Here is a 14,834-nt window from a genome sequence, read left to right on the forward strand (position 1 = left end):
CAGTTGGATGGTTCAATGGCGGGGGAGGGGGGACCCGTTTCACTGGAACTGTCACAATTGAAATGGGCAGCCACCGTGAGACTTTAAAATTCATAGTAGCATCTGTTTGCAATCCCTTGGTAATTCTGGGGATCCCTGGGTTGACCTATTGAAGCCGATATATAACCTGGGAACACAGAACTGTGACTTTTAAAGATGGGTTTTACCAAGCTCCTACAGCAGAGAGAGCTGCACGTTCAGGGGTTGGAAGGGCTGCGGCCGCCATGCCGCATCCTACCTTTGCACATTTAGAAGGCTTGCCCGATTGATACCAAGACTTTGCAGACATTTTTGGGGAAATGGAAACAGATCAGCTACCCCCCCCCCCATAGGAAAACTGACTGTGCGATACAGTTGGTTCCCAGTGCTCAATTGCCCAAGCCAAAAATGTATCCGATGACTCAGAAGGAGCTTGAGGCATTATGGGACTTTATTGACAAAAATCTATCAAGGGGGTTTATTGAACCTGCAAAATCCCCAGTTGGGGCCCCTGTGCTATTCCGGGAAAAGAAAGATGGCACGCTTCAATTCTGTACAGACTATCGAGGGTTAAATTCTGTCTCAATTTTTAACAAGTACCTCTTCCGCTCATGAAGGACATGTTAGCTCATTTGTCTAAGGGCAAGATTTTCTCCAAGCTCAATCTTCATGAAGCCTATTTCCCGAACCGAATGCCAGTTGCATGTTTGAGAAAAGGAGGTGTTTGCTGTAAAAGCCGCTTTGGAAGCCTGGTGTCACCTCTTTGAAGGCACTAAATGCCCTTTCAAGGTTTGTACCAATCACAGGAATTTGGAAGCCCTCCGCACAACCCAGCATCTCAGTCCTAAACAAATTTGCTGGGCTGTTTTTCAGTCATTTCAACTTCCAGTTAAAATTTATCCCAGGAAAGAAAAACTTTCCGGCTGATGCTTTGTTGTGTTTACCTCAGGATTTTGACCAGGGGGCAGATGTGGTTGGGACTGTTCTCACTGAACCACAACTGGGTTTGATTGCTGTCACACGGAGCCAGACCCGTAAGCAAGCTACCCAGCCCCCAGCCCAGTCTGGGAAGCAGAAGGTGCAAGTTCCTTGTCAGTTACAGAAAGATTTTCTCCAGGCACTGAAATCTGACACTTAGTTGCTAGCTAATAAAGACACGGTTTCCTTCAAAAACGGTCTGGCATGGGTAGAACACTGCCTTTATGTACCCGAAAGTTTAAGAGCTGAGATTTTACAGTGCTCCCATGATGATAAACTTGCTGGGAACTTTGGTTTTGTCAAAACATTACATTTGGTTCATCGTCAATTGTGGTGGCCTACCTTGACAAGCGATTTAAAAGATTATGTGGCTTCCTGTCCTGTTTGTGCACTGTCAATACGTAAGGGGGGGGGGGAACCACAGGGGCTTCTACAGCCCGTGGCCAGCCTGTCCCATCCCTGGGATGAGATTTCTATGGATTTCATTCTGGATCTTCCTCCCAGTCAGAAGAAAACTGTCATTTGGGTAGTAAAAGATCTTTTTTTTTTCCAAACAAGCACGTTTCATTCCAGGTGCATCCATCCCCTCAGCTCCAAAATTGGCATGCCTATTTCTCATCCACATCTACCACCTCCACGGTAGCCCCTCCCATTTTGTCAGTGTCCACGGGACACAGTTTACTTCCCAGTTTTGGAAATCATTTTTAAAATTGATTGGCATTAAACAAGCACTATCCACGTCTTGCCATCCTGAGACTGACAGTTCTACTGAGATTTTGAACTCCACTCTTGAACAGTGTCTTAGAGCATACATTAACTACCATCAGGATGATTGGGTGGAGTTACAACCTTTTGCTGAAGTGGCTTACAACAATGCTGTCCAACAAAGTGCCGGGCAAACCCCTTTTCATGTGAATGAGCACTTCTTTTGGAATGGGTGACCACAATAAATTTTCATCATCATCATCATCATCATCATCATCATCATCATCATCATCATCATCCATCAATCCTTCTTTGAAAAAAATAAAAAATTCTATATGTTCCTGTAGACAGGAAACAGTCTTTCTATTCTTATTTGTCAGCAATGTCTCACAGTGAGAAAGATCACATGACATACTAATTCCTCTTTATTAGTTGCTCCCTGTGGTTTAGCTCAGGCCTGAAAACAATGATGTAGCATTTGGGGGGAAAAATACAGCACAGTAACCCAGCACCAGAAGACAAGATGGAGAAGACCTCAACAGCTACCATGGCTTTTCCTTTTGTGCTCAGATAGGCTGGAAAAAAGGAGACCCACACACTGCAGAAGGCCAGCATGCTGAAGGTGATGAATTTGGCTTCATTGAAGCTGTCAGGTAATTTACGGGCAAGAAAAGCCACAGTGAAGCTGGCCATGGCCAAGAGACCCATGTAGCCCAAGATGCAGTAGAAGAAGGAGGCTGAGCCCTCATTGCAATGTAAAATGATTTCTTTGGATTCTGAGTGCATGTCCAACTCAGGGAATGGGGGAGATGTTGACAACCAAAGAACACAAATACATACCTGGAAGAGAGAACAGGACAGGACAATAGAAAAGGCCAATCCTTTCCCAACCCATTTCCTGATCTGAGATCCTGGTTTGGTGGCCATGAAAGCAAGAGCCACCGTGATCGTTTTAGCCAAGACACTCGAAATGGCCACTGAGAAGCTGATGCCAAAAGTGGATTGTCGGAGAAGGCAGGTCACCTTGCCAGGTGGGCTGAGGAAGAAGAAAGAGGAGAGAAAACAGAGGAGGAGAGAGACAAGGAGGGTGTAGGTGAGGGCCCGGTTGTTGGCTTTAACAATGGGAGTATCCCTGTGCTTAACGAAAGTCCCAAGGACCCAGGTTGTCATGAGGAAGAGAGAAATAGCACTTGTGACTAAACCAATTGCTAGAGGTTCCTCATAAAACAGAAAGACCAAAGATTTGGGCAGACACTCATTTTTTTCTTGGTTTGCATAGTGATCATCTGGACATCTGAAACAGTCATCGGTATCTAAAAGAAAAGGCAAGAGAATGGTCATTTCTTTCATAGTTTTTAAAATTAACTTCTATTTTTCATACTGAGTTCTTGTAGTAGGCTACAAGTTTGTGAATAGCTTGTATGTGAAAATACACAATTCTGTATTCCTGGATCAGGAGGCCCTTCAGTAACTGACTCATGCCCCAGTCATCTGGGCTGTATAGACTGTTGCAATGTGCTCTGTATATGGCTACCCTCGAAGAGTATTCAGAAGCTACAGCTTATTCAAAATGCAGCCACAGTTGCAAACTTGGGTGCCCCAAGCATGGCATTTGTAACAGCTTTGCTGCGGGAGCTCCATTGATTGCCAGTCTGGTTCTGGGTCCAATTCAAGGTGTTGGTTATGACCTTTAAAGCCCTATATACTTTGTAGTTTGATTTTATTGTAAGCCACCCAGAGTCCCTCTTTTGGGGGAGAAGGGCGGTAATAAAATGTGAATAATAAATAAATAAATAAATGGGTCCAGGTTACCTGACAGAACATGTCATCTCCATTACTTCGACCTGTCCCACCCAGTCAGGCAGGGAAGTCATATTATTGACTCCATCCCTGAAAGAATGTCATCTGGAAAGCCCCAGCAAGAGAGCCTTTTTTTGCCATTTCACTTTCCTGTGGAACATCCTTCCGCCAGACATGAAGCCAGCCCCCACTCGCACAGCCTTCCAGGAAGAATTGACAACCTGGCATCTCCAGCTCGCGTGGGTTGTGAGGAGGAACAACCGACCCTGTGGGTGGTTAGCACCATGAAGATATCCCCATATATTAAGATCTTTTTAACATCTCTATCTTATATGGAACTTTTATACTTTTATGTAAGAATATTGTTTTATGACATTTCAGTAATTATTTATTCTTGTTTATACTGTAAACCAGAGTCACTCCTTCAGTGAGTTGGGTGGTGAATAAATTTAATATCTAAATAAAACATAAATATTATTTTTCAATCCTATCATGTATGATTGGTTGGTAGATGAATACATGATTTGATGGGCAATTATTCTCTGAAATCCAGTCTTCTCTAAATAAAACTGAGAAAAATGCTGTTGTTTCCCATTTCCTTTCATAGAAGTCTTTCTTTCATACAAGACTGGGATGGGGAATTTAGTTGCATAAGGTGGACAAAGACTACAGATTCTGAGATGCCAAATCAATGTATGTCATTAAAATTCTCTGAGATTTTATTCTTCTCCAAGAGAAGGTCAGCTGCTGTAAACTAATATTTTCTTTGAGCAAAAGGTGAATTGAAACCAGAAAAATGTGGTATAATTTCACTGTCAGTATAAGAGAGAAGGGTTAGTTTGATAATTTCATAACCAAAGTGCTTCTGGCCGTTTACATGGAGAATACGATCAGGTTTTGCAGAAAGACATCCTGTGTCCCTTTGTCTCCAGAACATCCCACCCATTCCTTCATTTTTCATTGTCAGCTATACCTCCTTTGCTATCATTCAGCTTTCTCTAACTTTCCGGTTTCATGAAACATGAGGCCCTGAAATTTTCAAAAGAAGAGCAAAAAAGTCAACATTTATTTATTGTTAAGCACAAATGACGCAATCATGTATTGATTGTTTGCTGGTTTGTTTAATTCCCTTCTAGAGGTCCAACACATATTCCAGGAATCACCAATATGGTGCCTGGTATTAATCATAGCAAATGAAATTTCCTAGATCCACCTAGCACCCAAAGTTTTTCAAAGCAATCAGTGACCATTGTCATTCTGAATATTTGTTCTTGTTGCATGAACACTGAAAATCATAGGGATAGGAACACCAATGCAAAAGAGATTGCATGTGTGAACAGCAGCAACTTCTACTACTACTACTACTACCACCACCACCACCACCAAAAATTCAGGTTTCTGTGCTGAAATAAGAGTTAGGTCTATCTGCCTATCATCCATCCATCCATCTCACCTTCACAGGGGAACAATATCTGCAGGATTCCAACCAGTTTGGAAATCAACTATAAATATTCCCCTTTAAGTATTGATAAAACCAGTAAGTACACATATACACATTCAGGTTATGACATTTCTTTGAAGCCTATATAATGAATGGATAATGAATGGAAAACTAATGGTGAAAGGAAAATTGATAACCTACTAATTTGATTGGAAATCTTTTCTTCTGGACATGGAACACAGTCATAGCAGCAGAAGGGTCTCCCTTCAGCCCTTCTCTTCCAAAATCCAGGGGAACAGTGGTCATTGCACAGGGAAACAGGAAGGACCTAGAGACATAGATGTAGGCAGAGACATAGATATAGACACGAGAGAATTCAGAGTAGATGGTGGAAATTGTCTAATCTGGATTAGATGAATGAGCATCAACATCATTCATATTAATTTTTCTACAGGTTGTTTGTTCAGGTTGTAGAAACAGGTGAAATCATGAAGACCAGAACACCAAGCAAAAGAGATTGCAAGTGTGAACAATAACAATTACCACTAACATAAATTAGGGGTCACAAGATGCAATAAAATGTAGTGATCCCTCATCTGTCTGTCTGTCTGTCTGTCTCTACATCCTGTACAGGGTACAATAGCAGCAGAATCCTCATAAATAACTTTGATTTACAAAGAAGAGATTTTGAGGGATGTGAATAAACTATGAGTAATCTTGTTCAGAAATTGGTGAAACCAAGAACCATACATATATTAATCCAGGAACTGCATTTCTTTAAGTCTATATAATAAAAATAACGTGGTGAAACTACTGATTTTATTTGAAACCTTTGTTTGTAGGCAAGGAACATCATCATAGCAGCAGAGTTGTTTCCCTTCAGGCCTTCTCTTCCAGTATCCAGGGAAGTAGTGGTCATTACAAACAGGAAAAACCCTGCCCCCTCTCTCCTATCTATCTATCTATCTATCCATCCATCCATCCATCCATCCATCCATCCATCCATCCATCCATCCATCCATCCATCCATCCATCCATCCATCTATCTATCTATCTATCTATCTATCTATCTATCTATCTATCTAATCAGGTAACCATTTATCCAATATTTAAATAAGGACCTGATAATACTATTATGGGCAGAAATTTTTTAGAATATGGATTTTCCCTCCACCGCAACAGATATTCAGGGTTGAATTGTGTTTTCCCATTTTTCCCATTTTGTTTCTGAAAGTAATTAAACTTCATGAGGTCATTTAGAGATGGAATGTGGTCCTTTGTAAGCAAGCATCATGTCATACCTGGTTAAAACCTGGGTGCCAAAGGATGCTGTTCTCCCCAAGGGAGATTTCTTTTCCTTTCGGAGCATTGGGGTGTAATTTGCCAACTCTAACTCTCTGGAAGGATCTGTTAGGAAAAGTGATGATGTTGAGGATGTCAAAACCACCTTGACCTTCCCTTTTGTCTTTAAAGAAGACTCTTTCTCCAGCTGAGTTGTTAAAAGAAATGCCTTGAAGGAACTTGTGGAGCTACTTGAAGGAGGGTCAGAAAGAGGGAGTCAAAAAGAAAACAAAGCATCAGGGATCAAAAGATTAAAGTTTCCCTTTCTTTTATTCCTAATTCCCAGGAGGCCAAAGAACATTCCCTGGCTTGAAATATGGCAGAAGAAAATGTCAACCCAGAAAGAACTGTCAAGATTTGAGACATGCAACTCACAATTAGTGTATTAATTAATTAATGACACGTACTTTAAAGCACTACACTCAGCAAGTCCTGGGAGTTTGGCATAAGTCTTAAAACCAACATCACTTCATGAATAAAATATATAATTTTACTACCAAAGAAAAACTGACATAAACTGTAAATCCCCAGTCTAGCAACCCTGCCCTTTTATTTATTTATTCATTTATTTGTATTGTTTTTTTTAAATGACTTAAATAAACCAAAAAACCCCTAAAGATACATACATAACAAGTGCTTTAAAAAGGTAAGAAAAACATAAGATATAGAAATAAAATAAAAAAAATGACATAAAATGTCATTACAACAATAAACAAACACAATTATACACACACACAAACAGGATTAGAGAGACAGATAGACAGACAGACAGGCAAATATGATGCAGGATTGGATGGATGGATGGATGGATGGATGGATTCCTAATAGAATTATATAACCATGATGAGTGCCATATGTCATTGAACTTATCCATACAAAGTCTCCTCTCATAGGTGTCAGATGGTTCTTTCAAACTAAGAAGATAAATCCAATATGGACTATGGCACACTATGTGTCATGAGTACGAATGGTGAGCAGGAGGGGCCCCTATCCAGGGGGGAAAACACATGCGTATTACTGAGCAGTTAAGCAGCCATTCAAAGAGACAGAGATCAGACCTGCCTTAACTTCTGGGGTTTATCTGTCTGGGTTTTTCCCATGCTTCTTCAGTTTGTTAGGATTTTCTGTCTAAAGTGGCAGTAATAAAAGACTAGAGACCTATTCCTTGTCTCAGCGTGGTCCCTGACTCTTAGGACACTATGGCTGAGAGAGCTGGACCATAAGGAAGGCTGAGAGAAGGAAGATCGATGCTTTGGAACTGTGGTGTTGGAGGAAAATTCTGAGAGTGCCTTGGACTGCAAGAAGATCGAACCAGTCCTTCCTCCAGGAAATAAAGCCAGACTGCTCACTTGAGGGAATGATATTCAAGGCAAAACTGAAATACTTTGGCCACATAATGAGAAGACAGGACACCCTGGAGAAGATGCTGATGCTAGGGAGAGTGGAGGGCAAAAGGAAGAGGGGCCGACCAAGGGCAAGATGGATGGATGATATTCTAGAGGTGACGGATTTGTCCCTGGGGGAGCTGGGGGTGATGACGATGGACAGGAAGCTCTGGTGTGGGCTGGTCCATGAAGTCATGAAGAGGCGGAAGCGACTAAACGAATAAACAACAAGATTGTATATATTGTATAGGATTATATATATTGTATAGAATCATATAAAATACAGGAAGATCTGGCGTGGGATGGTCCATGAAGTCACAAAGAGTCGGAAGCAACTAAATGAATAAAGGACAAAAAAATTGTAAATATGATGCAGAATATAGATAGATACTGTGTATCTTCATCCTCTTTCATTCTATAACAGAGCATGACCTCTTACACTAATAAATGTGTTGCCTCAGTATCCTTATTGATATGTAGCCATAGGCCAAGGAGAACAAACATATTAAGGTATGGATGAGAATGACTATAAATTAAAAGGATAAAATAGCTATCGCATGGAGAGATTACCTGCCAAGGCTGCAGATGTAGACATTTTAACTTTGGAATTTCTCCCAGTTTGGATCTTGGTCTCACCATCTCCTGCAAAGCATGGGCCACTGCATAAACAGCATTGTAAATACTGTAGCTTTCACCAGTCATCTGAAACTCAAAGAGAGGCCCGGGCAGATTCTCCAAATTCTCTTGCCCACTACAAGCTTCACTGATCTTTGAGGGTAATTCTGCACTTGAAAAAGAACAGTCAAACAATTGTTCCCAAACGTCTTGAAGAAACCCATCTTTGTGGGTTGAAGGTTTGATGGCTTGAAGAAATTCTTTGAACCCTGGAACTTCTCTTGAATGAACTGTAAAGGAAAGAGCCCCATGGAACAACTGGAGCTCCCATCCTCTTTGAAACCCTGTCATTATAAAATCAGTTGGGCTCATCAGGACCCAAACCTTTCTGAAGGATGCACTCTCTTTACTTTCAGGATCACGTAGAAAGACGACCGTTCTGAGCCACACAATTGTGAAAGATTCTCCATAGACGAGAAAAGCATTTGATTTCTGATCTATTAATTTATCAGAAATAATTGAGATTGCATCAAGCACTTCTGACATGTCTTCAAAGTGGGCTACTTGTGGAATTTTCTGGGTGAAAGCTAAACAGATGCCATTCTGGGAAAGCAATGGCTGCAGTTTCTGCAAGAAATGTTCACCATTATTTGTATCAGAAACAAAGACTCCAACCCACGTCCATCCAAAATGGAGAAGAAGTCGTATAACTCCAATGTACTGAAGGTCCTCATTTGGGACCATGTAGTAAAGTAAAGATAACTTCGGTGTCTGAAAGTCTTCCTGGGCAAAAGAGCCATAGGTCAACTAAACAAACAAACAAATATACAAAAAAGGGGAGTCATTATTCATGTGGATCAAGGGAAGTAAAGATGGAAAATGACTGCTGGATGGAAATTAAATGAAGGTGTACCTACACTGAAAATTTCTGAAATTCTACGTACATGAGGGTACAATATAATGAACAATATAAGCAACTAAAACCCCAAGTAAAATCATATTTCTCCTGTGGAACATAACTGGATTACAAACCACAAATAGCTTCCTCATCCCCTTGAACAGCTGGAAACCTGCTAACTATCTGAGCATGTTACATCTTCCCTGCATAAGAAAGGAGTTATTTAGAGATAGACATACCAGATTACCTGCTGCCCTTATTTATGGCAGATATCATGAAATACCTATCCACGAAAGACTATCTCCATGAGATTCCAGAGAAACAGAAAGAGTCAGGCGTGTCCTCCTTCACTGCAGTTATGTAGAGATATCCAAAGGGACCATACAGCACCAATTCTCCAGCCATTCCCAGGGAAAACAGTTGCATTTTGTACTAAAATATTATTCTCAGACACCAACCAAGATATAGCAAGGAGAGTTACCACCTGTTGCCGGGTAGCCATTAAACACAATGTCAGCTGACCCCAACTTCAAAAAAGTTTAATATTGTTCTGTAACTGTTTTTACAGTTTAATTTTCTGATCTATGATTGTAATAAATAAAATGATTTATTTATTTTCATTGGATTATCTTCAGCCACCTTATTGAGCTGTGGGGGGGAAAAGTTGCAGAAGGGAGAGCAAAGTCTATTTCATTGAAGCCCTGCAAAAAAGACATGGCAAAAAGCTATTCTCTGCTAAAAAGAAGTCAAATTCTGTCTCTAACCCTGCCCAGATTACCTGTGGAATCTTGTAGACACTTATACTTTCTGCCATATATGAGGAAGTATCAGAACCAGGTGCCCCAATGATGGCCATGAGATTTTTCTGGCTGTCACATTTGTAGTTTGGGACAAATTCCTTGGACTTGAAAAGCAGGTCCAGAGTGGTGCGATAGGTCATCCTTGGGTTGTAGTAACTGTCATAGATGTGGAACCCAAGAGTGATGTTGGGTAAGATCTGGGAGTCCTCATTGATCTCCTTCACAGCAAAGGCCAAGGCAAGGACGTGCTGGTAGAATTTGGTTATTACACTGCAAATAGGTTAAATACAAAAATAAGGAGTCACTTTTTTTTTCAAGCGAGAACATTTGTTTCCTATTTTAATTTAGCACAAAATAGAATATAAACAGATTCAGCAAGTATCAATCCTTTACTATATGTATGTTTTGTGAAGAGTGTTAATACAGAACTTTTTAAAAAATACCTTCAGCTCACTAAATATTATTTAAAAAGCTTATTCACCAATGTTTCATGAAAAAGACTTTAACATGATGTAAAAGAATTGATGTCTTCTCCCACAACAAGATACAAGAATGCTTAGATTAGATACAAAAAAATGTGTTTATGCTCAAACAGCTTTTATTCATAGAAGAATTTTTTGGGATCTGGCTAAATTAAAAAAAGTCATGGGAAGAAGAAAAAATCCTTACACTGGTAAGTCATAAGATTTTAGGGAAGGATATTCCTTAAATTGAATTTCATAACCGTGGTAAAGAATGTGAGACACCATCCCACCAACAAGAAGGTCACCAGGCTGGTACCACTCATGTGGGACAAGGAAGGGTTCACCTTCTGGGCACTTCACTGTGACTACTTTAGGCACCAAGAACATCAGAAGGAACATCATCTTGACTCTGTTGTTACAGTGGGAATGTCTGTGTCTTCTCTCCTATCCATAGGGAAGTCTGTATTAATTCAACGGTTTATCCAGTGATTAATCCAAGGTTTACATCTGAGAAAGAATCTAATGAGAAAACCCACCTTTCCTATTGTAAGTTCCAAGGGAGTGCACATTCCTATGCTGAATATCACCAGGATTTGAAGAGATATTCTGGCAGAAGAGACAGGAGGGAGGGAACTTGTAGCAATGAACCTCAGAGAGCCATTCTTGCCCCTCCTGCCAATCTCTGTGTGGTTCAAGAGTTCCTTTATAACCAAGCTGATACTTGAATCTGGATTGTTGTGCAGTGTCAAAAGCCTTCTGCACAGCCTTTGGTGTTTTGGCCTATCTAAGAAAATATGGGAATTCCTATAGGAGACAATTATTTTGTTTTTGGTGAGATAATAATTGTCTGATGGTTCAATTCTTTTCTGAATGAGCAAATGTCAATAAAAGTACTATAAGGCAATACAAAATAGCCTTAATTGTTTAAATTCATGTTCACTTCTTACAATGGAGCAGGGCTCCCTTTTTCAATGTCAAAATAAAAGAGGGGTTTAATAGAGAAGACTGAAATGTTTCTATATATTAAGAAATGACAAAAAAGCCAATAATCCCTTTGGAGGAGGTCATCCATATTTTCAGCAGAGAGTCCAAATGTGAATCCATGCCAAGACTGATACTGATATTTAGAATGTCCTTGATCTGGCTGATCTACCCCTCCAAATCTTTCACTCTGATATTTGTGTATATAGGAATCTCATGAGGTTGATTTCATGAGATTTCAGCTATTTTAAGATGCTATACTCTGACTGAACATCTAGGTGAATGGGAACAATTGCTGCACCTCTGGGTCTGGCTGTGGTTGTGGAGGTGGCTCTGTGTATGCTGCAGTCATCTCTCCCCCCATGGACTTTTTCTTTGGTGGGGTTTGTCAGTGTCTGGTTGGAGGGACATTTATGGGTCCTTGGTTGGCTGCTGGGCTGGTGTTTTTATGGCTGGCAGTGGTAGAGGACTCTGCCTTTCTTGCAGCTGTGACACGGAGGGATTCCAGTCAAATGTTGATGGTGGAGGTCCCCTGCCCACTAGAATGTTGTGTGACCCTCTGGCAGCTCTCCATCTGAGAGGCCAACCAAGTTGCTGGTACTGTGGAGGTGGTGGTGATGGCTAGGCAGGGTGGGGGATAACTGTGGAGTGGCAGGGTATTGTGATCCCTCCATTCCTTCATGGGCCATTTTGCCTTCCCTTGTCTTAGTCCCAGAGAGGAAGAAGATGGTGCAATGACTATTGGCCATTTGGCGTGGATTCCATCTATCAGCTAGGTTGCCTGTAACTGTAGACTGTGGGTTTCCCACTGAAGACGGATTATCCCCTCTGAGTGACAGCCAGAAGAGGGGATTGATGTGGTTGGGGGTGAATGGAATAGGAGCCCTTGACTGGTTTGTGAGAGCAGCAGGGGACGGATTCCTATGCATGTGTGTACTTGTGTTTATTCATGGGCAGAGTAGGGAAGGTGGTTGCTGGGTACCATGATGGTGCTGAGAGCTAGTGAAGCTCAAGTGCCTCAGGGTGCCTGGCCTCCCTTCCCCTGGATGTATGGCATTCAGGACAGTGGGAGGTCCCTGACCTTGGGAATTCAGCGCCCTGGACTGGGGGGTAGGGACTGACAAAGTATTTTGGTGGTTATGGGCAAGGAGGTGGAATGGTGGAAGATATGGAGTGGGCTGTTCTTGGGGAATGTGGGGCTGATATCTTCTACCAGTTTTGTGTTCCAGCTTCTTACTCACAACCCCTGTACCCTATCAGCAGACCTTCAGAGACCCTGGCTTTCAGCTGCTGCTTCCTAATGGCAGGTCATTCTGTAAGAAGGCCTCCCTCATTTTTGATTTAATCATTTCTGAGTGGGCCAACCGGACTATTTTTATTCATGGCCTTATCACACATTGGCCTGAGAGCTCATAGAAATTTTACATGACATTTTCAGAAATAAAGATAACACCAAATGCTAGGGCTTAGCATCTTATCTTATTTTTTCATATTGTATCATGCCATGCCATATCACCTTATCTTTTTATTTTTCATTCCACTCCATTCCATTTCAGACGTTATTTTATTTTATTTTATTTTAATAAAAATATGCTGACATATATGTGCCTAATGTAAAGTAGAGGGGAGCAGTATGAATTTGACAATCTATGGTTCACATACTATCATTAAATGATCCAGGAATCCGTGAGAAGAATAAAATCCCAAATGTCTTGGTTTGAATTCATCTAGTTTGTGTGTGTTGGTTTGAATCTGGTCTATGGCTTGCATTTTGAAATGTCTATTTTTCAGCTTGGGACTCGCACCTCACAAAATGTAGGGCTGAAATTGAAACCCTTACAATGTAGTCACTGAGATGACTTAAAAAAAAAAAAGCAGAAACAGGACCGTTTAAAAAGTCATTGCCTCAACAGAAATGTTAGATGTGAAGAAGGGTAAGATTAGGAGAACTACCAAGGGGGCCTTCCCGCCTTTCTTCTTCAGCCATTTCTCTGGGAATACTAATAACTCTATCATTAAGTTATGTTACATTGTGTAATTTCAACACAGGAAGCCCAGCTGGCAGGCACCAATTTTGCTAGGACATGTGCCAATTGTTCAGTTGATAGGCCAGAAATAGGAATTGTCAGGTCTGCTGGCCAGAAGGGTGCCACAGTGGTATAACTAATGCACAATTCTACAGACATCTTATGATGTTGTTGTCTATTTCCCAGGAGAATGACTCTGTAATTTGATATCTATGGAATTGCAAATTACTTTTTCCTGCTGCTGAAAATGTTCATCTGTAGCCAGGGTTGGCACTCTCAGCATTTCATGATAAAAAGTGGGATAAAATAATAATAATAATAATAATAATAATAATAATAATAATAATAATAATACCTTAATATTTCTTATGTCCTTGACTAGGACTTGCATTATTAAGTTTCCACCTGTCTTAGACTGTGAAACTAGCTGTAGATTACCCACACATAATAATTTCCTGAGGTGTTCAAAGGTGTAAGCAAATGCATGAAACTGAATAAAATGTGCATTGATTCACATTTTCAGTGTGAATAAATGCACATTTTAAAGGATAACACACACACACACACACACACACACAAACACAAAGAGGTAATGTTATGGTTTACAATGTGTGTGTGGGCATAATTAATTAAAAGGCATTAGCTGCCCAACTCCAGTGTACTTTTTATTTTACTTCAAAATGTATATGTGTGTGTGTATGTGTGTGTGTGTGTGTGTGTGTACTCACCTTCTAGATTACATCTATTAATTTTGGCTATACAGTTCAGACTTATTTCTCATTTCCTACTGGGAGACATGTGAAAGTTGGCTGCATGAAATTACAGTGATTTGGTCAATTCCAGATTACTGCCTCTTCAATGTTTGAATCCCAAATAGCAATTTTGATAACAAACTTGCAATAGTTTACCACACTGGTCTCCTGCTCCATGTTGCAGAAGAGTAATATATTCTCCAAGGGAGCAAAGTACAATAACTTTGAGTAAGCAGCAGAAGGAGAAATTCTGTTCCATCAGGAGAATGGGCATCAGGCACCCATTGATAACCCATTGCCTCCTGAAATTATAATTAGTCTGTGCACATAAGTATGAGTAAAATTCAGTATTTTATAAAGTCATACTCAGAAGGCTGAACTTATTTACAATGCTGGAGAAAAGGGATCTCTTTCTAAATTGCTGTCCTATGGTTGGACAACACAAACATGTCCTCACCTCAAAAGAGTGGTTACAAAACACCAACATCTGATTGAGTGATTGAGTGATTGAGTGAGTGAGTGAGTGAGTGGTTGAGTGATTATGTCCCATCACATTCTGAGTGACCACATAGATGGTGTTTGGGAAATTACATGGACTTATATGGGAGGAAGCAAACTCAAGTAAAACA

The 14,834-nt window shown here is 40.6% G+C and overlaps 1 protein-coding gene across 1 annotated transcript; it reads right to left on the reverse strand.

Annotated features, from left to right (window-relative positions):
- Positions 1 to 991: 991 nt before the first annotated feature.
- Positions 992 to 10,847, reverse strand: LOC134497224 (vomeronasal type-2 receptor 26-like; the record flags this gene model as incomplete). The annotated part of the gene is made up of 7 exons (XM_063302896.1): positions 10,651 to 10,847; positions 9,960 to 10,251; positions 8,305 to 9,090; positions 6,244 to 6,471; positions 5,144 to 5,270; positions 2,153 to 3,014; positions 992 to 1,007 (listed from the first exon to the last, which is right to left on the reverse strand). Coding segments are annotated over exons 1-7 (2,508 nt in total), but the record flags the coding sequence as incomplete, so codon positions are not given.
- Between the last annotated feature and the right edge of the window lie 3,987 nt (positions 10,848 to 14,834).

Source organism: Candoia aspera, chromosome 4 (assembly GCF_035149785.1).
Source record: "Candoia aspera isolate rCanAsp1 chromosome 4, rCanAsp1.hap2, whole genome shotgun sequence".
Classification (NCBI taxonomy): Eukaryota; Metazoa; Chordata; class Lepidosauria; order Squamata; family Boidae; genus Candoia; species Candoia aspera.